The following is a 20,890-nucleotide window of genomic DNA, read 5'->3' as shown; positions in this document are numbered from 1 at the left end:
TATTCATATATATAATTTCAACAATAAAACTATTCAAGAACCTATGCCCTGTGTTTGACAGTAGACTCCACCTGTACAGAAGTGTAGCAGCATTATCAGAGCGAGCATGGTATTCTCTGCAACCTGCCCGCTCTTTCGAATCCAAGAAGATTCAACATTCATCCCCCTAAAAATCATCCCCATGGAATGGTCTGGGAACTCAGCAAACAGCTCGCGCCTCTAGATGCCGCCAGGTGGCAGCACAGCACAAGAAGTGAGTGCGATTCTGTCCCTAACTCCAGGCCACATAACTAAACCCCTAGGATTCCTCACCCACAGCCTTGTGCCACCAGCTCATCACGGCTTCAGCCCCATCAACAGAAATGGGCAAGGCGGCATGCCCTTTCAGTGACACGTTGCATTTGGCTTATTAACATTCACATTCTCTTCAGGTGGAAGACTGTTGACTGAAAACACAACTGTGTTGTCCAATGCAACACCACCGCCCCAGGCATTTTTAGCCTATTTTAGGAAATGATGAGATCGCACTCTGATATTTGTTTCCAAAACTCTGGGTCTTGTGGGACCCCCATGGGTCAGTGTTTGTGGGACAGAAGGGCCTACGTGAACGACCTACTTTTAAGGGTGAGACTCCAGGGTCTAGAGCGGTATTCCATTCTACTCCAGGAATTTTGAGTCTGAAGAAACGGAGACACATAGGAGCAACCAAGTAGGTTTTTGTTTTTTGTTTTGGTTTTGGTTTTGGTTTTGGTTTGGTTTGGTTTTTTAGAAAAGTATAATGATACTTCAATCTTTAAACATACACTTCTTTTTCTGAATCAACTGAGATTTTGAAACATAAAGCGATATTGTATCAGCAGAGAATTAGAGTAAAAGCGAAACGGGGTTATATCTTCATCCATGGACGATACATTGATTTTAACAGAATAGAAACTCCAATACACTGGAACCAATTTCATGGAGCTCTGTGTTGGGAAACCTTTTCAGGCTGTGTCTGGACTTGATGAGAAAAGGTACATTGATTGATTAGTAATGTGTGTCGTAAGTGACTAGAGGAGGCGTGGTAATGTGTTAGTCACATATTGACACATTTTCTAACTCTGCCTTACTCTGGTTTGGTGCCATCTTCAGCCATCACAATTTTGAGGACGTATTCTATATGAACCACTGTGTTGGTTGCAAACACAAATATGAGAAAGTGGCATGGGGAGGATGGTCTCTGCTCTCCTAAAGATGATAATATAGTAAGAAAGAATGAAGATCTGTGTGCTTTGAGGCAGAACCCCTCAAGTGTCATTAAGAAGCGAAATAGGAGCATGCTGAGGGATAACCGAGGCAAAAGACCAATTCTAGTCAAAGGGATCAGAGCATATGACCCAGAGAAGATGAAATTTTCTGTTGGGTCTTGAATAACTAAGATTTTCATAAGATCTGGAAGAAATTGCATAAAAAGAGTGATGTGAACATATATGGGAGCGGGCCTGGTTCAGTCAGGAAGTAGTTCCAAGTGAAAAGTGAGGGGTATCAAATAGTGCTGCTGGTGATGGGTGTCATTTCATAAGGACCTTTGTCTTCTGGAAAAGGCCCAATTAATACCTTCTCCATATATTCATTCATTAAACAGAACCACCCAGTGATACCTGCATGACTTTAGGTCCTAGAATGTTTGAATTTGAACTTTTTGGCATTCATCTGACCTCTGAGTGTGGCCGGGGAGGAAGAGGGCAAGGGGGATCTTGTACAGGATACTGGGCAGAGCTCTCTGCAAACTTGTCAGCTCTCGTGGACAGGTGCTGAACCTCAGTCTGTGAAGAGCCCTGTGGATGAGACAGCAGTGGGTACCCTTCTCCCACTGGGAAGACGCACACTGGCAGAGACTCGTTCTTCATGTGTTTCTTGACAGAGCCTCTACCATTGGTCATCGGAAGTTGGTTTTTCTGGAGCTTGGAGGTGTCTGACGTGGGAGGGAGTATCATTTCTTGCTATGAAATTCCATACTTCCTAACGAAGAGATCTGGAGCTGGTAGCAGAATTCCAGAGAAGTATCAGTGACAAAATGTGAAAACTGATTTGGAGAAATAAAGAAGATAAATGACTTTGAGAATGGGTGGCTAAAAAAATGGGAGGAGCAATAGCAGAAATACAGACATCCGGATGAGCACACTGTGGGAGCTGGAGAAGAGTTTGAAAGTGAGGTTTACAGAACATTCAGATGAGGAAGTCCAACAGGAAGTTGGGAATGCTTGGGTGGGTTTGAGGAGCGATAGCGACAGATCTGTAGAGTTGGAAGTCATGCAGAAGGAGTTGGTCCTTAAAATCCTGAGAAAAGATACAATTTATGGGAAGAAAGCTGAGAAGTGTGATGGCATGATCTTGGGAAAAGTCCTCTGAGAAAGAGAAGTGGTTAGCTGCTAGTCCAGCCGTGAAGTAAAGAGACGAAGACAAATCAGGAGAGTGCAGTGCTCACAGGAGAATGGAAGAGAGCTTCTAGATGAAGTGGTGCAGGCAGCAATGTGAAAAGCTTCAAAAATTCAAAGGGAACAAGCCTGTGGAAATGTCATTGTCCTTCGGCCGTTTGGATACCTATCCACTTGATTTGAATTTCATTGCTGGTTTTCTACACGAGAATCAAATGTAAGCCTATTTGGCCAGTAGAAAAGGGATACAGTTCGGTAGTGGGAGCTGGTCTTAAAGAGGAAAAGCAATATGTCTTTCTCTAAGACATCAGGGACAAATAAAAGGTTGGCATAGAGTCAGATACCCACAGGGGATGGAAGCCAAATAACTAAGGAATGTGTTTTCCCCATGGAATGTGTTTTCTTAATGCTCTAGTTGAGAGGACGGGGAAAAGGAAGCAGGAAGTGGAGGAAAGGGCCATCTACTTGGGTTAATTGATGGGAGGTGAGGCCCATGAAATGCTGAGCTACACGTGTGTGAGTGGTGTGTGAATTCTGGCCCATGAAAGACTGAGCTACACGTGTGTGAGTGGTCAAGTTAGCTCAGTTGTGGGGCTTCTCCTGGCAAAGCTTCATGACAAAGTTTCAACAAAGGGCACAATACTGGCCCAAGTTGGAGAGGGATACCACCAATCTGGTTTGGGAATGATTGTGCTATGTTTGCTGGTCCTGGCTTCTGCGTTGGAGCCATATGAGAGCATGCCAAGTGATAGAAGATGCATAAGGCTAGCAGGTTCAGCAAAGAGGTACATCAAATGTGCAAGCAACACAGCATGTGGAAACAATATATACTCCCACACAAGTTTTAACTGTATTATGGGGCACCTAGGTGGTTCAGCCAGTTGAGCTTGAACGTCCGACTCTTGGTTTCGGCTCAGGTCTTGATCTCAGAGTTAGGAGATCAAGCCCTGCATCATCAACCTCTGAGCTCAGCATGGAATCTGCTTGGGATTCTCTCTCTCCCTCTATTCTCCCCACCCCCACACCTGGCTTTTGCACAAATGCATGTATGCTCTCATTCTTTCTCTCTTTCTTTCAAATAAATAAATAAGTAAAATCATTAAAAAAATTTAAATATATTAGTACATATTAAAGTGGTTGGGTCTTAGTGGGTTCTCAAAAAATATTAACTAAATTTTAATCTATTGGGCTAGAGCAGTGTTATATAATTTTAGTTTTTAGCAGCTGTCATTGGATATTTGTCTCTGTTACATTTACTTAATATCCTTTTACTATTGTGCCTTAAAGTGTGGAATCTTTTTTACCCAGTGAGTCATAAGAGATACTAAAAGGGCAATAATCATAAATGAATTGTTTCCATAATGGCTGGTTTCTAGGCAAGGTGCCTCTATAAGCACGGGTCAACTGGAGCTCTTCCTCAAGTGTACAAAACAAAGCATGCCATAGAACATGCACAGAGAATCCAAGCTGAATATTAAAATACACAATTGAATACAGTATTCTGTAGTTACTATCACTTGCTAGTCCCCAATAGCAGTTTTCATGTTCTTTAAATATAAAAAAAAGCATAATGAATGCTCATAAATCTCCTAAATTAGTCTTTAAACTGTACCACCAGGAAAGGCTACTACCTACATCTACCATACTGCAGAACCTTCTCTGGACCTCCTGGCCTTTCCCTGGACCTGGAGCCAAATCATTAATCCTTCACCCACACGAAACTCCCAGTCCTAACAAATCCTCACATCTAACTTGACAGACTCCCAATAAATCAAGATGTCAGCCCAATAGTTTTTTTTTTTTTTTTTTTTTTAGATTGGAAATGGATCAAAGAGAGTGTAATTGATCAAGTGAAGTTGGCAGTCAATGAGGAAATAAATTCAAACTTCGCAGGTAAATAAGGGGCCTTCCATCTGTTTTAGGAACGTGGAATTTTTTTTAAAGATTTTATTTATTTATTTGTCAGAGACAGAGAGAGAGCACAAGCAGGGGCAGCGGCAGGCAGAGGCAGAGGGAGAAGCAGACTCCCCTCTGAGGAAGGAAACTGATGTGTGACTCGATCCCAGAAACCTAGGATGATGACCTGAGCCAAAGGAAGATGCTTCACTGACTGAGCCCCCTGAGTGTTCCAAGAACATGGATCTTTATGGAAATCCTGTACTTCAAAATAGGGGTTATCAACCATCTCCACTTTTCCCCTCTACCTCACAGGAATTAGAAATCATAACAATAAGAGTGCTGGAGGGCCTTCCCTAGTTCAAAATCTCAGTGGATGGGTTCCTGGGAAAGCTTAACTGGCTTGGGGTAGAAAGAGGTAGGAAGAGAAAGAAATGAGCATTCTCTGAGCACCTAGGAGTGACGGTCACTGCCCTACCCATGTGAAATTAGTATTACCACCAGATGGAAAAACAAAAAGCAAACAAACAAAAAACCCCAACGCTCCCTCTTCTCCCCCTGGCCAAAGCCTCCAGAACACTCATAGACTTTTTCTTGGCAGAGGTGTGGTGGGAAGATGGAGAGAACAATTTATACTGCTCTTTTCTTACAGGGAATGGGCCTAAGAATTGGATTATATTACAAAGGAAAAAAAATACCATTTGAAGCTTCTGTCAGTTCTCTGTGATTATAGGAGGAGGGCCCAGAGTAAATGCCCTTTGTGCAGCAGAGTGAGTTCATAAGCTTTAAAAAATGCCTTGAGCTTGTGTGGTGTCGGGAGTAAGAGATGCACTGCTCTGCACATTCACAGGAATTTAAAGTTCAAGAGGGGAGAGAGGTCTTCGTAGAAGGAGAGATCTAAGACAACACAGGGAAATCGGTGTCTAAGGAAGACATGACCATGAGAAATCCGAGACTAGCTGATATTGTTGTTGGATTTTTAATTTATGGAGTTGTCCTGTTGTGCCATCATTCGGGCAACGTCTGTTGTATGCCATAGGCTGGTGTTGGTGGAAATTTGGAAAAAATAAGGGATTCGGTGTGGGTGAACGGGAACAGATGAAGGACAGAACTGTATGAGTAAGGTGCCAGGGGTGGTCAAGGGTGCAGAGATGTGGAACACGAGAGTGAGAAGGAGCCATAACAGATAAAAGATGGAAGCCCATGAACTCCAAGGGTGCGGGGAAACACAGGCGAAGGCAGAGCTGAGGGCCGGGATGTCCGATTTCCAACCCAATGCTGAAATGCACATTAAAGACTGAAGTGCAGCGTGAGGCAGAAATCGGTACCTGGGAGAACAGCCAGGTGGCTATTATTAATCAAATTATTAGATAAATTATTAACTTCTTTTTAATGAAGATACAGAATCTAACCAATGTACCTGAGGCCACAGAACTAGTAAGGGACTTGGCTCGCAAACTCAAAAGCCTGACTTCTTTTTACTACACTCTACTCTTTCTCCAAGACATAGTAGCGGCTATTTATTGATGCCCTCACCGTATTTTCAGCCCTGCTCTGTGCCGAACCAGGGGCTATTACTGCTCACAGTTTATGCCCGAGGAAACTGAAGTTCAGAGGAATTCCAAAACTTGCTGGAGCTCCCAGAGCAAACAAAAGGGGGCCAAGATTTAATGGTAGGTTTTTCTAGCCTCAGAATGTCAGTTCTTTCCAACTACATAGCTTCGCCTGGAATGACAGAAACTGAGTTAATCGCACAGGTGTTTACCTACAGACTAGCTGGTATTATGGGTAACTCGTACTAACAAAGTAATCAATTTGGGTTTGCGGTATAGGGACAAGGTGGTTTTAAAAACACCTACCACCTATACAATCAGGAAGCCGACTGAGAAGCTTGTTGTGTCATTCATCCTGACGAGATATTCAGGACTGAATCGTGCCAGGCATAGAGAAAATCTAACTCTTTCCAAATGAATCCCAGAATCCTGGAGAAGAAAAAGGCGACTCATACAAGAAAGTCCTTTAAAAGCATCTTTTTATTTGCTATAAGAATATAATCTGGCATGTCTATACAATCCATCATGCAAAAAACATGGTAGGCATTTTACAAGCAGAGAAGAATCCCAATAGCTGTACATTTGTTCCTTCAACATTATTAGCCAAAGCTGAAAAACAGCATCTGGGGATAAACACATACAGAACGAGCCAACCTTCGTCCCTAGGATCATGGCTTCTAATGTCAAGAAGCACAGTGGAGAAAGCACAGTCATCTTGATGTCTCAATGCCTAAGACTGAAAGAAATGGGGGAAATTTGAGGAACATCACTGATGATGCACTGGGTCGCCAGGAGGCCGCTACCCGTGGGCAGTTTCCCTGTGTGCCTACATGGCTCTGTGAAGCAAGCAGGGAGGCATCTGGAGACAAACAGGGAGGAATTACCTGCAGAGCTAAACTACTTCAGGAGGAAGAGCCCCACAGAAGGATCCTTTAGCTCCGGAACCGGGCCGGGAGTTAAGAATTGCAATTGTTTTCCTAACCAAAAGTCACAGTGATTTTTCTTTTGGTAGAGTAGTTAAATTTCCCTGAAATACCATCGTCAAGCATGTTGTAAGTAAATTGTTCAGTAGCATGGTGGGCCCTAAACTCCGGAGCTGGCTCAGCTTGCATAACTGAGGTTTGGGGAAGGGAGCTGGGGCAAGAGGGGGAAGGAGAGCACACGAAACCCTTTAGAATCAGACCGCAGATGCTGGGACTGTCCGTGCACAGCTCTTTCTTTGCAGGGGTGCCTGAGAGTCCTTTCTGGACGTGGAAGGCTCCTCGTCACACTGGTTGAGCTCCGGTCACTCATTAAGTTCAGTGATAACAATCCAAACCTATGTTATCCTCAGTTTTCCCCACAAAAGGTCGTGGGTATATGCCCACTTTCTAGTTAAGCAAACTTAGGCTTTTAAAGATTATGCCATTAGACTGAGGAAATGCAGCTAGTTATAGACAAGACAGGACTGGCGATCAGGCCCGCTGGACAGTAAACCTAAAGTTTTCCACCGCACCAGAGCATTTCTGAAGGGATCAAAAACTATTTCTGGCCTTGGATGTTTCCTTACCATTTTGTGTGATTTTAGTCCCAAAGTCAAAAGTCCAGGAGAGATTCCGAAGAGCTAAAAATGCCACAGTGAAGAGAGGTGAGTTATCGACTTCCGTTCCAGCAAGACCTGTGAGAGCAACTGAGATCCCCAAGGGCCACAGCTATAGGGTCTGCTGGGAAACTGATCTGGAATTTAACTTAGAGGTATCTCCAACTTGTCCAATTAATGGACAAAAATCTGCAAGGAAGGGATTCAAATTAGGTTCAGGAATTTCCACCCTCCTGCCCCAGGCCCACAAGACCAAAGGGACATCTCCTGGGGCAGATCTCAAACCTGGAGTCTCTGAGGTATGGGCATCCCATTGATTTCTAGCATCGTCAACTGTAAGTGAAAGTAACAAATTAGAAGAAGTAGAGCCAAAATGTGTCTTCTGCAAACTCTCACGACTCTAAAGGTACAAAATGAGGCCACCGGGCAAGAAGCATCCAATGACAACCAAAGCAAGGGTCTTTATTTTTGACTTGTATCTGTTTTGTGGAGCCTCAGTTCAGAATTCTCCGTGAACTCAACTGTTCATCAGTCTTCTTATCCCTCTGTGATTGTCACATTCAGAAACAGAACTTTTAATTTTAATGGGTTTACTTTGAAAGTTACACATTTGCCTGAATTTCAAATATTGTCATAGTCACCGTATTTAAGGAATGTACTTCTAAAAACATCTTTTCCTATTGTGTTTAAAATTGGAAAAGCTGTTTTTAAAAGTGCATTTTTTAAAGATTTTATTTATTTATTTGACAGAGAGAGCTCACAAGTAGACAGAGAGGCAGGCAGAAGGTGGGGGGGCAGGCTCCCCGCTGAGCAGAGAGCCCCATGTGGGGCTCGATCCCAGGACCCTGGGTTCATGACCCGAGCCGAAGGCAGAGGCTTTAACTGAAGGAGCCACCCAGGCACCCCAAAAGTGCATTTCTTAAATACGATGATTATTTTAACAATATTCTTACCGGGGCAAGTCAACTTCTAGGGATAAAAGAAGTGTCAGTGGGAGGAATTTTCTAAAGAGGATACATCATTTTAACTGGGGTCTGATTTAGATTTTGAAAGACCCATACAAATAAAAGCCGTATGAGACTACCCTCTTACTGCTGGAGTCTGTGTTGACTCCCAGATCCAGTGATGGATGGGTCCATAAAAAAAGACAAAGGGGAGAGTCCCACATGGCCTTCACTTTGCCTCGCTGGAGTTGACTACAAAAGCACCAGCCCCCAAAGCCTCCAAGGATCTTGGAAGCGTATCCCACTCTGGCTGGTGAGAGCCGACAGGCAGAGGAGTGGGCCTCTCCTTTACTCCCTCTCTTCCCCGTGACCTACTTTCTGTTCCAGTTATGGGAGATATTCTGAATCTTTTTCATTTTGATCCTCTGATCCAGCATCTTGTACCTCGCAGGATGGTCATCGGTTTTCTTTGGGACTGAAGGTGCGTAGGAGCTAGATGCGTAAGCAGGGCGTTTAAAATGGCGCAGAGGAGCCTTGATGACTGGCGGCCATGCAAAGGAAGACAGACAACCATTAGCCTTACTAATGACGTGGCACCACCTAAACACCATGGGCCACTGGTTCTCCCCAGACCTGTTTCCTTTCAAAGCAGGAAACAGACAAGTGGGACCCTCACTGGGGCTCTCACTACAGAAAGATGAATAAACACATGCTCACCTCGGTCATTTACTTAAAATAAAGGCAGACAAATTCCTAGAGAGAGACAACGAGGATCCTGGAAGAGGAATGTTTTCTGACCATGAGTGGATGGAGGGAAGGAAGTGAGAGGGAACGGTGGGATCACTTTTGGGACTAGCAAAGCAAACAGGCGAGCAGAGCCATAGGACGGAGCAGCATTTAGCACCAGATGTGAGCTTTTAAGGCTGCAAAGTGGCACATGATCCAGAAGTGATTTAAAAAAAAAAAAAAAAAAAAAAAAAAGACAGCACTGAGTAGTATTTGCCAAACACATATATAAAAGTCTTGTCTCCAAAATATTTTTTAAAACTCTTAAAATTCAGTAAAGAGAAATCAACAACCCAATTTACAAAGGAGCAAATGATCTGAACCAACTCCTCGCTGAGGAAGAGATGCACACAGCCAGAAAGCCATGGCTGCAGATTAAAACCGCAATGATATACACAACGCACCTATCGGGACGGATAAAATCCAAACCAGAGTGGGTGACACCCGTCACTGGGGACGACAAGGAGCGACACCACCCCCATCCTCACTGGAAGGATGTCAAGTATTACAGTCACTTTGGAAGACACTTTGACAGTCTCTTCTTAGGAAGCCGGTCATGGTTTTACCACACGATCCAACAGTTATGCTGCTAGGTATTTATCCAGCTGATTTGAAAACTGATGTCCACATAAAAACCGGTACATGAGTTTTATAGAAGTTTATTCCTAATTGCCCAAAACCATAAGCCAGGAATTCCTTCAATAGTTAATTGCATAAACACATTGTAGAACATCTATCTATACAATGGGATATTATTCAGTGATAAAAAGAAACAAGCAGTCAGGCCACATAAAGACATAAAGTGTTAACTGATCCCTCTTCCCTGTGCCCCTTGTGCTCTGCCCCCACCACTGGCACCACCTCTTCCCCTTCTTGGTCCTCCTGGAGAGCATTGTCAGTGAGACAGTGTTAGAATGAATAAAGGGAAAACCAGGTTAAATGATCATCGCAAACTGATGAGGGAGAGTAATTAGATAAAAGGTTTGAAGGACAGAGCTGGTGCTGAGTCATTTCCTCAAACACTTGTTCAAGGTGAAGTGATTCTAACAACACAGGGTGGGCAAAGAAAAGTAATACACAGGTGGGTCAGCTTGAAGCCTCAGACTGGGGGACAGATCCATGACACAAAAGGTTACCCTTGTGAAAACCAGTTCCACAACTCTCTTCCAATATGGTCAAGCAAAAAGATCAGAAACAACTTAAATGTACAATCATAGGGGTTGGTTAAGTTCTGGTACCTTCTTAAAATACACTACTCCGATACTACAGATGTTTGTTAATAAAAATAGATGTTCGTGTAATCCTGTTAAATCAAAAAGGCAATAAATATAATCTAATCTCATTACAGCATGTATCAATATGCGCATAAGAAAATCCAGAAGATCATACAGTTACATCATAGCAGTGGTTATCTCTGAGGAGTTTAAACATGGTTTTTGGTTGGTTGTTTCCATTTTCTAATTTCTCTATGTGGATCAGGTTTTGCTGATGCGACTTCTGAAAAAGAAACATACTGCTAAAAATTTCTTCCATTGAATCATACGTCAGAGCTATTCTGCAAGATCGTATGTAACAAAAAGCCAACAAACCTGAGGTCACTTGGAGATTTAGTACAAAATGTCTCAGAGAGCTCAGAGCTGACTAGACTTTTCCCCATCTGTAGACTAATGGTCATTCGTTGACTTCGTAGAGCACTTATGTGTTGCTGACAGAACAGTGAAGAAAACAGACCAAAATCCCTGCCGTCCTGGGACTTCCATTCTAGTGACTCCCCACTGAGACTTGTCACTTCGCTTACAGAAGAAAAAAGTGTTCAGGTCTAATAAGGGACACTATTACTACCGTAACACCCACACCAACTTTGCCTTCTCAGTTAGGCTAACTCGTAGTAAAGACTAGCAGCAAATGTTCTGGTAGTGACATAATATGCACACAGAAGAAAAGAGAGGTGTTGTTTTGTTTTTTTTTACAGACCTCAGAGCACTTAATTCTGAGTTTTACAGTAAACAGCACAAAACACTCTAGGAACAAGTACAAAAACAGCCCTGTTACCCTGGATAATGGGGTAGAAACAAGAGAGACTTCAGATTAAAAGCTGCTTGTTGCAAACGTCTGGGCTAGCTGATTTACTGCTCTTCAAGTCACAGTCCCTCTCCATATTCATTCTATTTTCGCTACTCAGCATGAACCCAGCCAAAGCATTATTGAATTTCCCACTTCTCAGCATGAAGGAGCAGTTACCATTTGCTGGCATTCTGATTGTCTGAACAAAAACTCCCCTTGCCACCAGAGTCACTGCAAATAGAGTTGAACCTGCTGATAGAGATCGGCTTCCCACCAAGATTGTGGAAATACTTATATGCCTGCTGTCGCCCTTACTCAAAATGTTGGAAAAAAAGAAAAATTCATACAGTGCTGTTTTATAGGCATTGATTGCCTTTCCGGTCTGCGGGGGTATGTGATTTGATGACAGAGCAAAACAGGAGAACCGGGGATAAGGACACCATCTTGAATTTCGTGGAGACCTTTGTTCTGGGGTGCTGGCCTGGCCTCCTAGGGCTCTTTCATTTGTCTACTGGCTATTCCCAAGATACTGGAAGAGGATCGGATCCTTCTGCTTTCGACGACTACGCACGTCCCACACCTGAACCCAAGCAGTAGTGTCAAAATCCGCCTCTCCTTCTCTGGGGGTAGAGAAGAAGAACCAAACTGGGCATAGAATCCCATCTCTCCCTATGCTTGATTATTAGCAAGTTAGACCATTTTTTTTTTTTAAATCTTGGGGACATAGTCACAAAATCTGCTCTCATCTCTTAAAGCAATGTACTTGCTGGAAGCTGTCTAATTAGGTAAGGAAGGTTTGACAAAGGTACATATCATTGCACAGACCCTGGATTTGGGAGTCATTATCTATATTACTTTCAAATTACTTAGGAAAAGAAAAGTGCAAGACAAAAATCGATACATCACCATCCTTTATTTCACAATTACATACAGTATTTGTTTTTCATAAAAGCAATGCTCTTTGAGGAGTTTTAATCCCCGTTTGTTTAAATCACCTTTCTCGTGAACACCACAGTTCTCCCAAAAGTGTGTATGATCTCCCTTTCCTCGGCCACCGCCAATCTATCTGTTTTTCCCTCTCCGCCTCTTTGAGAGGTCTTTGAGACCATTTTGCTTGATGGTCACTTTTCTTGTGGTGTGGGAGACGAGTGTATAGAATTATTCTTCAGAAAATAGATTGAGATTAGTCCTAAATCAAATTAATATAGTTGATAGTTCCGGTATTGCAATGTAAAAGAGGGTTTTTAAAGTGTTTTTCAAATACCCTTCAATGAAGTTGTGAGTGTGATAGGTATTATTGGGGGACAGGGAGGTTCCTTAGTCAAAAGATAAACTACTATCTTCATGGCACCTAAATAGTGGGGATGTGTGTTAGGAATCCTGGAGAGAAGCCAACAGCATGTGGTTTTTCTCCATTTTATTAGCTTAGGGAACTCCTTTACAGGGATATCTCCCAGTGTCCAGCAGAAAAGACTGGCCTAATTCCTCATCCTTATCTTACAGTGTCATATCATATACTATCAGAAATCCTTACTTCAGCACACCTTGTTGTTTTGTACTAAGTGAAAGCAGGCTGCACAGAACTATCACCAGTCCTCACCTACTGTCTGTCCTGCCTAGTCTCCGTGAGTTTAGTAACAATCTGTGTGAGGATCTGTCTCTGTTCTTCCCATCCTCTCTGACATCACGGGGATCTTCCCCAATCTCTCATGCGGCAGCAGCAACTCCATGTGGAGAATTTCTGAATCTCTGTTGCAGAACCCTACCTCTGAGGGCAGCAACTTGGTCTGCTCTTAATTTCTGAATAAATTTGAATATTAGCATCTTCTTAAAATAAAAAGTGTTGGACATATGTTTTCTGCCCTTTCAAAGATAATATCATGATACCACCTTTGGGGGAAGAAAACATTTCCATTCTAGACTTTTTCTACCCGCATTCACACACACACACACACACACACACACGCACACATACACACACACAAAAGTAATCATTTGTTGCCTCTGAAATGTTGTTTTACATGAGGAATAAAATCCCACTGCCATACATTTCATTTCTAAAAGCAGGTCTACTTGCAGTATCTGCCTGATGGAAAGTTCTTATAAAAATGCACAAAAATCATTCACGAGTTTTGAATTGCAAGGGATAGGAATGCTAACATCAGCTCCATCAAGGACAGAATGATGAAAGAACCAAACTTGTCATTTTCATGTCGGGATTCACCGCTGTAAGATAGTTATGACATAAGACAACACATTGTTTACTAGGCACAATGCTAAGAATTTAATGTGAATCTTCTCTACAATCCTATGAAGCAAGTGCTGTTATCACCCCCTTTTGGGGCAAGGAAAACTGGGGCTTAGAGAACTTAAGGAACGTGCCAAACCCTACACAACTGATATGCAGGAAGTCTGGATTCTGGATTCTGGATTCATGCCCAAGCGGCTCAACCTCAGAGCTTTCACCCAATATTTAAAGCAACTTTGCACTGAGATTCAGAGTAAGTTTTAATAATTACCATGATAAGTTATGAGAGTCAAAATAGTACCTCATTTCTACTCTCCGTGTTTGAGTATATAATCTGTGTAATAGACAGGATTCTTGAACATGCTCGTTAGTAGCTACAGTCACACTTCCCCCAAAGCAAAAGCAAATCATCTCCCTCAACAGACACACACTTAATATAATTTGTGGTCATAGCTCAGGAAGGAATTATATAAAGGTCTCTTAAGTAACTGCTTTTATCTCTCCCTTCACTTAGGCCAGGTTGGAATGTTAACAGGAATTCCAAAAGTCACGACTGTTGGTGAGCAGTCAAGCCAAGCAGAGCTCCAGGATCTTGGGTAGGTGCTTAACTGGGTGGTCCTTACCCAGGCCGCAAGTGATAACCACCTACGGAGCTTTTAAAAATCCCGATACTCAGGTCGTACCCCAGATCAATGAATGCAGAATCTATGCGGGTTTGTTTGAGACCTCAGGAGTTTTTAAAGCTCTTCAGATAATCTCACCGGGTGTGAGGTTGAGAGCTACTGTTTTGGTCTCTCCAAATGTCTCCTTCCTTATCTTCACAAAAAACAATAGTACCAATGTTTTGCACACACTGAAAGTGTTGTGGAAACTGTGGAGAGCTAGCTAATGTTGCTGCTGTAGTTTGATCACAACAAACTGCCTGGGGTGGGGAGAAGTCTTACATGAATCTGTTAAGGTTACGTGTGGTCTTCACAATTATGCTCTCCCCCATCCCCTCCTGCCCACTGTTGGGCTGGCAGGAAGGGCTACTAAAGATGGCGAAAGTTCCCGCCACAAGACCTGAGCTCGGACAGGAGAACAAAGGCCCAAGCAGGAATCTGAGACCCTCCCGCTCCGGGTTCCCATGGACCAATGGGACCCTGACAAGCAGGAATCTGAGACCCCTGCCCCGGGCTCCTGTGGACCAATGGGATCCCGATGAGCAGGCGGGATATCCAAATAAGGGAAACTTGCCAAAAGACCCCTGAGCTTTCCCCAAGACCCCTTAAAAGCCCCCTCCTCCCTGCCTTGGGCGCGACTTCTGCCACTCTGCTTTCCAGAGTCGCGGAACCTCGCCCGAGGGTGCCCACCTCCTCCCGGCGCAACTTTCCTGGCTCCCCTTCTCCTGAGCCCTGAAACTTCGCCGGAGAGCATTTTTAATAAATCTTGCCTTGCACCCACTTTGCCTGGTGTTGTGTTTATCTCGCCGGAAAAAACTTTACACCCACCACATTTTGTTCTTCTTGTTGGGTCTACCAGGAAGACAAAAGCTCTGAGGAATGAAAAGGCATTCTTTTGTTGGAGAAAGCAACTTTGGTGCTATCATTTGAGGATTGTAAGACCCACACCAAAAACAGCCAACCCTGAGATGAACCATTGTTTTCTAAATAAATCTCACTTGTGGGAAAAGAAAAAATAAGACCAAAGAGCACGTTCCTGATGTCTGACTGAGGAGTAAGAGTGAGACCTTTGCAGGCGGAAATCTAGTTTTAAAGCCTGCTTCTACCATTCCTGGTTTGTTTTTGTTTTTTTTCCTGGGCAGGTCACTTCACCTGTAAGATCCACATTTCTCCTCTGTAGCCCAGTGCTGTCTATCTTGCAGGACTGCTAGGATGACTCAGCCAGACTGGCTATGTCAAGGATTTCCTACAGTGTCTGGCATAAAGAATGCCTTCGGTCCATGATGAATTCTCTTAAGATCATCATCGTAATAGTGATCATGTCCAAAGGTAACTCCCGGTGGATAAAGAGGGACTAAACCCTGAACAGACAGATGCCAGAAGACTTCTCGGACAGGCACTGACATTTCTTGCAGGACTGATTTTGGGCTGCAAGTTAAGTGTTGTTCAACTTGAGATAATCCGCCTGATGTTTCTCTATGTCTCTGGATTTGTCTCCCTTCCGGACTCTTTCTAGCTTCTTTCTGGGATATCTTTTCAGATTATCTGGAATTCCAAACCAGGCTTATGTCTGATTCTGACCAGATCAGCCACATTAGCTAATTTGGCATGAATTAGTGACATTTTGAAGGTGAGTTCATGAGAAAATACAAAATCAGCCCAAAGTCTCCATTCAATGTTAGCATCAGCTTCACAGAGGACTGAATCAGGAAGGGTTCATCGCATTGCCAAGGCAGAAGCATTCCCTTTAAACCTCTAGCATTTGGCTAAACTGGCTTTCCAAGCTGGTCTTTTCCTTAAGGGGTGAGTGGAAGATACTAATTTGTTTCAACAGAAAAACAGACTTGGTTCTTGTTCATTATCTAGGCTTCCCATGAGATGCTTAAAAAAATGGAAGTGAAACATAACAACCTTTTAGAAACCCAAGGCTCTACTGTTTAAGGAGACCAGCAGCAGGGTCTCCGTCCTCTATAGTTTTCGGTGTTTTTACATCCCTGATTGCAGCTGCCCCCATCCTTGGAAAGGGCCAGAATCAGTTCTGTCTCTACCCCCTCTATGCTGCGGGCACACGATTTCAGTTTCCCACATAGAGAACAGAGCTGAGAAGTCTCACCACAGAGAGCTATGATGAGAAGGAAAGGAATCACGCATGTGGAGCCGTCAACATGGTATGGGCACGTAGTAGGTGCTGCCTTGCTCTTGCTTTCCATCCCTTCCTGGAAGGTTTGCAACTGCCAGGAAAATTCAGCAGCGTCATACTTTCCCAGTTAGGGAATTCATCTGTCTCCTCAAGACACAAACAGCATTATACTGAGGCCACACAGCTCGGTATCTCTTCCTTTTGTAGCAATACAATTTAGCAACATTAACCCAGCCAGAAAATCACTCATATACTAGGCATATTAGATGTACTGTTGTCTACTCTTAAACTCTTCAAGGTGTATTTTATATTAAAACAACAATAATGATGGGCACGTGGGTGGTTCAGTCAGTTGAGCACCTGCCTTCAGATCAGGTCATGATCCTGGGTCCTGGGATCGGGCCCCACGTCAGCATGGGGCTCCCTGCTCAGTGGTTAGTCTGTGTGTCTCTCTCTCCCCTCCCCCATTCGTGTTCTCTCTCACTCGCTCTGCTCTCTCTCCTTGACAAATAAATAAAAAACATTTTTAAAAACACTACAATAATGAAATCCATCATCTATATTTTAAAAGATGCTGGCTCTCTAAGGATTTCACCTCAAAAATGAGAATGCTAAATAATCCACTGATTCCATATTTTCTTTTTTTTTAAAGTTTTTATTTATTTATTTGATAGAGAGAGAGAGAGAGAGAGAGCACAAACAGGGGGAGGAGGGGCAGAGGAAGAGGGAAAAGCAGAGTCCCCGCTGAGCAAGGAGCCTGATGCAGGGCTCAATCCCAGGACCCTGGGATCATGACCTGAAGTGAAAGCAAACACTTAATGGACTGAGCCACCCAGGCTCCCCTGGTACCATATTTTCACTTCACAGAGCAATGAGCACAGAAACTGTGCTACCTAGAAGGAACTGAGGTGACACTGCATGTACCAAACCACTACCTAAGATAGACAGATGACCACGTCAGCATTTCCAGGCCCCCAGAGGAACCTATGTCCATAGGAAAAAGATAAACCACATGGTTTTGTTGCCCTTCATCCAGCCTGAAGCTGTTTGCTTCCACCTGCAGTTCTCAACCCTGGCTGCACCTCAGATCACCTGAGAAGCTTTAACGTTTACTGACTCCTGCCCGCAGGAGTCTCTGAAGCAATCCAGCATTTTAAGATGGAACCTAAGCCATTAGTATGTTGGTTATGTCCAGTGACTCTAACGTGTACCCAGGTAGAGAAACACTGGCTTGAGTGCCAAGTTGGTTTTGAGACTAAGTCAACTTACACTTTGGTATTGAGGGATGCCTAGGGCAGCTGGCAAGATCTTACCATTACATGCAGGAGCTACCAACCCTTGGCCATGTGCTAAGATCTGTAATAAGAATTGAACCCATGAGGGATGTCTGGTTGGCTTGTGCCTTCGGTTCAGGTCATGATTCCAGGACCCTAGGGTCAAGTCCTCCCTCAGACTCCTTGCTCAGCTGGGAGCCTGCTTCTCTGCCTGCCACTCCCCCTGCTTGTGCACTCTTTCTCTTTCTTTCTGTCTGACAAATAAATAAATAAAAATATTGAAAAAAAGAATTGAACAGGTGGTATGGTACTATTACAAGAGAAGCTTAACCCAGTGATGTGCTGGGTTGGGACAGCACATCACTGGGTTAAGTTATTACTACCTGTAAGATTCTAAGGAGATAAACTATCCCGGAACTTGGGTTTTTTGTTTTTGTTTTTTGTTTCTCTGTAAAATGGGAAGAATATGCATGGTGCTGTGAGGATTTTAAAGGGGATGTAAATGAGATCATGTGTATATAATGTAAATGAGATCATGTATATATAGTACCTTGTAAACTTGTAGACTGCCAGGATGTCGTAGGTACATGGTATGTGGCAACCATTATCCCATAGCACAGGGGTGAATGATCCTCACTGAGGGCCTTTTAATGGTGCCCTCCCTGATGGATTTCTTATTCTAGAGTAGAAAAGTCATATAATTCTCCACACAACTGGCTATCACTACATGGAAGACCTTACCAAACAATGAAGAGGTTAACTTAATAAATTTATTTGTGAGCACTTGGCAGAGAACATGTCATTCTGATTCACGGAAAACTAATCATCCAAAATGTGCATGTATATATGGACGTATATATCCGCTACCCGAGGAAACCACTTTGCTGGAACGAATTGTCCTTCGAAGCAAAGCAAAAACATCTAGCCCACATTCTAAACTATTTATACAGTGTACAAATACGAATGTTCATGCAATCACGATGGACAAAGCCTAACCATGAATGTGAATGCTGGAAATCCTGGCTGGGACAGGAAGTGTGACTTAGACAACCAACCAGGATGAAAGAAGTTTCAGTCCCTGTGTTCTTTCTTATTTTTTTTTTTATTTTTTATAAACATATATTTTTATCCCCAGGGGTACATGTCTGTGAATCACCAGGTTTACACACTTCACAGCACTCACCAAAGCACATACCCTCCCCAATGTCCATAATCCCACCCCCAGTCCCTGTGTTCTAATCTTGATGCAATTGGGAAAATAACAAGGGCACTTTTGCTTCTTAGGAATCTTTGCATTTATTATGCTGAGGCATAAACATTCTTCAAGTCACCTTCATTGGAAGCTATTCTTAAATCAAGGACACCCTGGTTTTTTTCAATGCTTCTTTATGCTTTACCCCACAGGTAATCAATCCTAGCTACACACCAGGGTATTCGGCACACTTGCATTCCCAGAACCTACTCACAGAACGGGGAACAGGGGGTGCTAAGAAATATTTAATGAATGAGTGAACTCCTCTGCGTCACATTTGGTAACCTTCATAAACCTCCTGCTTACCAAAGAATAAATGAGTCACTTAGAATAACCGCCAGCTGGCAAAGTTGATCGGCATCTACAGACCCTGATAGTTCCTTCTTGCCTCCACAAAGTCTTGATACCCAGATTTGCTGCCCAGGGTTGCTCCAGGAAGGGAGTCCGCAAGTTCCTTCCCTTCGAAGTCTCCAGTCTGAAGCCTGAACACTCCTGCGTTAGACTAACACTACAACCTCGGCTGGTTTCTACAGGTCTTCCTAGAGTCTGGAGAGGCACTGAGGCATGGGGTTAGAACCACTTTCCCTCTGACAAAGAGGTGAAAGAGGAGGAACAATGAAGTAGGCTGGAAAACAAGCTCTCTTCTTAGACAATGGCTGGCGATTCAATGCCCTGCAACCTGACCATTTAATGATAAATAGTTCCATTTGATAAATGACTATTTTAATTAATCAAACAAAGAACAAGAAAGTCCTCTCTCAAGGAGGGATCATCTTCAGTTTAGCTCTTTCTCTTTGTTTGCCCCAGCAGACCCAATGTATGTGAGGCATGCTGTTTCAAATGAGAAAAATATCTTGGAGAAAAACTAAGTCTTCTCCTTAAGCTTTTCCCGTCCATGTGTGCAGTTGTCCACATGTGCATATGAAATGGGTAGTGTAAGGCTCAGTCAGGAACTCTGCCCTTTGTTCATACCTGCAAGGACCTATCCTAGAAGAAGCCTGAAAAGCTAAATTTCACCAGGTTTCTGAAGCTCTAAAGTGCTAAATCAATACGTCACAAATGAGTTTTGATCCAATCTACAGAAAGAATGACAACGGCCATCCCTCAAACTGAACTCAAGATAAAAGAATTACAAAGAGAGCACTCAATGGAATCTTCACTTAAAAGACAGTGCAGGATCCCTCTGCACCCACGGCTGCACCTGAAAAATTAGTGCAGGGGTAATTGGTCTAATCCCCGGGCAGAGTAAGGAAGGTGGTTACAGTACGGACTATTTGACATCAGTCTTTAGCCAGGAGCAATGAAACTCAAGCAAAAAGCATGGGCTTGCCTTGCCTTGCTGCCTGCTAACTTCCGGCAAGCTGCTTACCATTTAGGCTCCAGTTCCCTGATTTGTGAAATGGAGATAAGGGACCTTCCTTAGAGAGTTGTCAGGAGGATTAAATAAGATCATGCATGTTAAGAATCCAGCATTATCCCTGATAGTTAATAGATGTGCAATACAAATCAAAGTACTTATTGTTAAAAACCTGTATTAGGGAGATCGGAAGTTACTTTTTGAAGTTTACCACTCATTACTTATAATACACATAATACTTGGTCTTGGTTTAATAATAAATAATAAAAAAATCATAAGCTTCCTAAAATGTCTTCAGACCTCAGAGCTGGTCAGTTCTCTTCTGAGGAAGCCTCTGGATGGACGTTTTATCCGTAGTCCCCTAGAATAGGACACACGACAATGTCATTCAAGCCAGCTGGCATCTCTACACGCAGACTCTTTCTACGTCAGGCATGGAGATCAGAAGCAGAGCTGCATCTATGCCAACACTAGGGTGCACACCAGCAGCCGTACGCACACAGGAGCCATCAGCTATCTGCTTCAGCAAAAGTGATGGTACTATACCTTTCTGTCTAAGGATCGCTTCCAGAAAGTGACATGACTGAGGCGCCCTGGGGAATCTGCTCAGAAGTCAGTCACTGACTAGGCTCCATCGTTAGTGGTCATGACTGTGAGTAGTGCTGAAGCTCTGGGCCACTCCTCCAGTGAGAGCCAACGTTTCCTCAGCTCTCCACCA

At 43.4% G+C, this 20,890-nt stretch overlaps 1 protein-coding gene across 8 annotated transcripts in view; it reads right to left on the bottom strand.

The window, feature by feature from the left end:
• Nucleotides 1–6,337: 6,337 nt before the first annotated feature.
• PDE1C (phosphodiesterase 1C) overlaps nucleotides 6,338–20,890 on the bottom strand; it is a 502,891-nt gene continuing 488,338 nt past the window's right edge. For 6 of the 8 annotated variants that reach the window (XM_059396607.1, XM_059396608.1, XM_059396613.1 and 3 more), the window contains one exon: nucleotides 6,338–8,930. In XM_059396607.1, coding sequence (XP_059252590.1) covers nucleotides 8,761–8,930 — 170 coding nt within the window. In that variant the 3' untranslated portion in view covers nucleotides 6,338–8,760. Of the gene's footprint in view, nucleotides 8,931–18,289; nucleotides 20,534–20,890 lie in introns of those variants that run through there. The other 2 variants (XM_059396610.1, XM_059396616.1) reach the window with 1 other exon arrangement.

This window comes from Mustela nigripes, chromosome 4 (genome assembly GCF_022355385.1).
Source record: "Mustela nigripes isolate SB6536 chromosome 4, MUSNIG.SB6536, whole genome shotgun sequence".
NCBI classification, from domain to species: domain Eukaryota; kingdom Metazoa; phylum Chordata; class Mammalia; order Carnivora; family Mustelidae; genus Mustela; species Mustela nigripes.
This window is presented reverse-complemented; position numbering and strand designations above follow the sequence as displayed.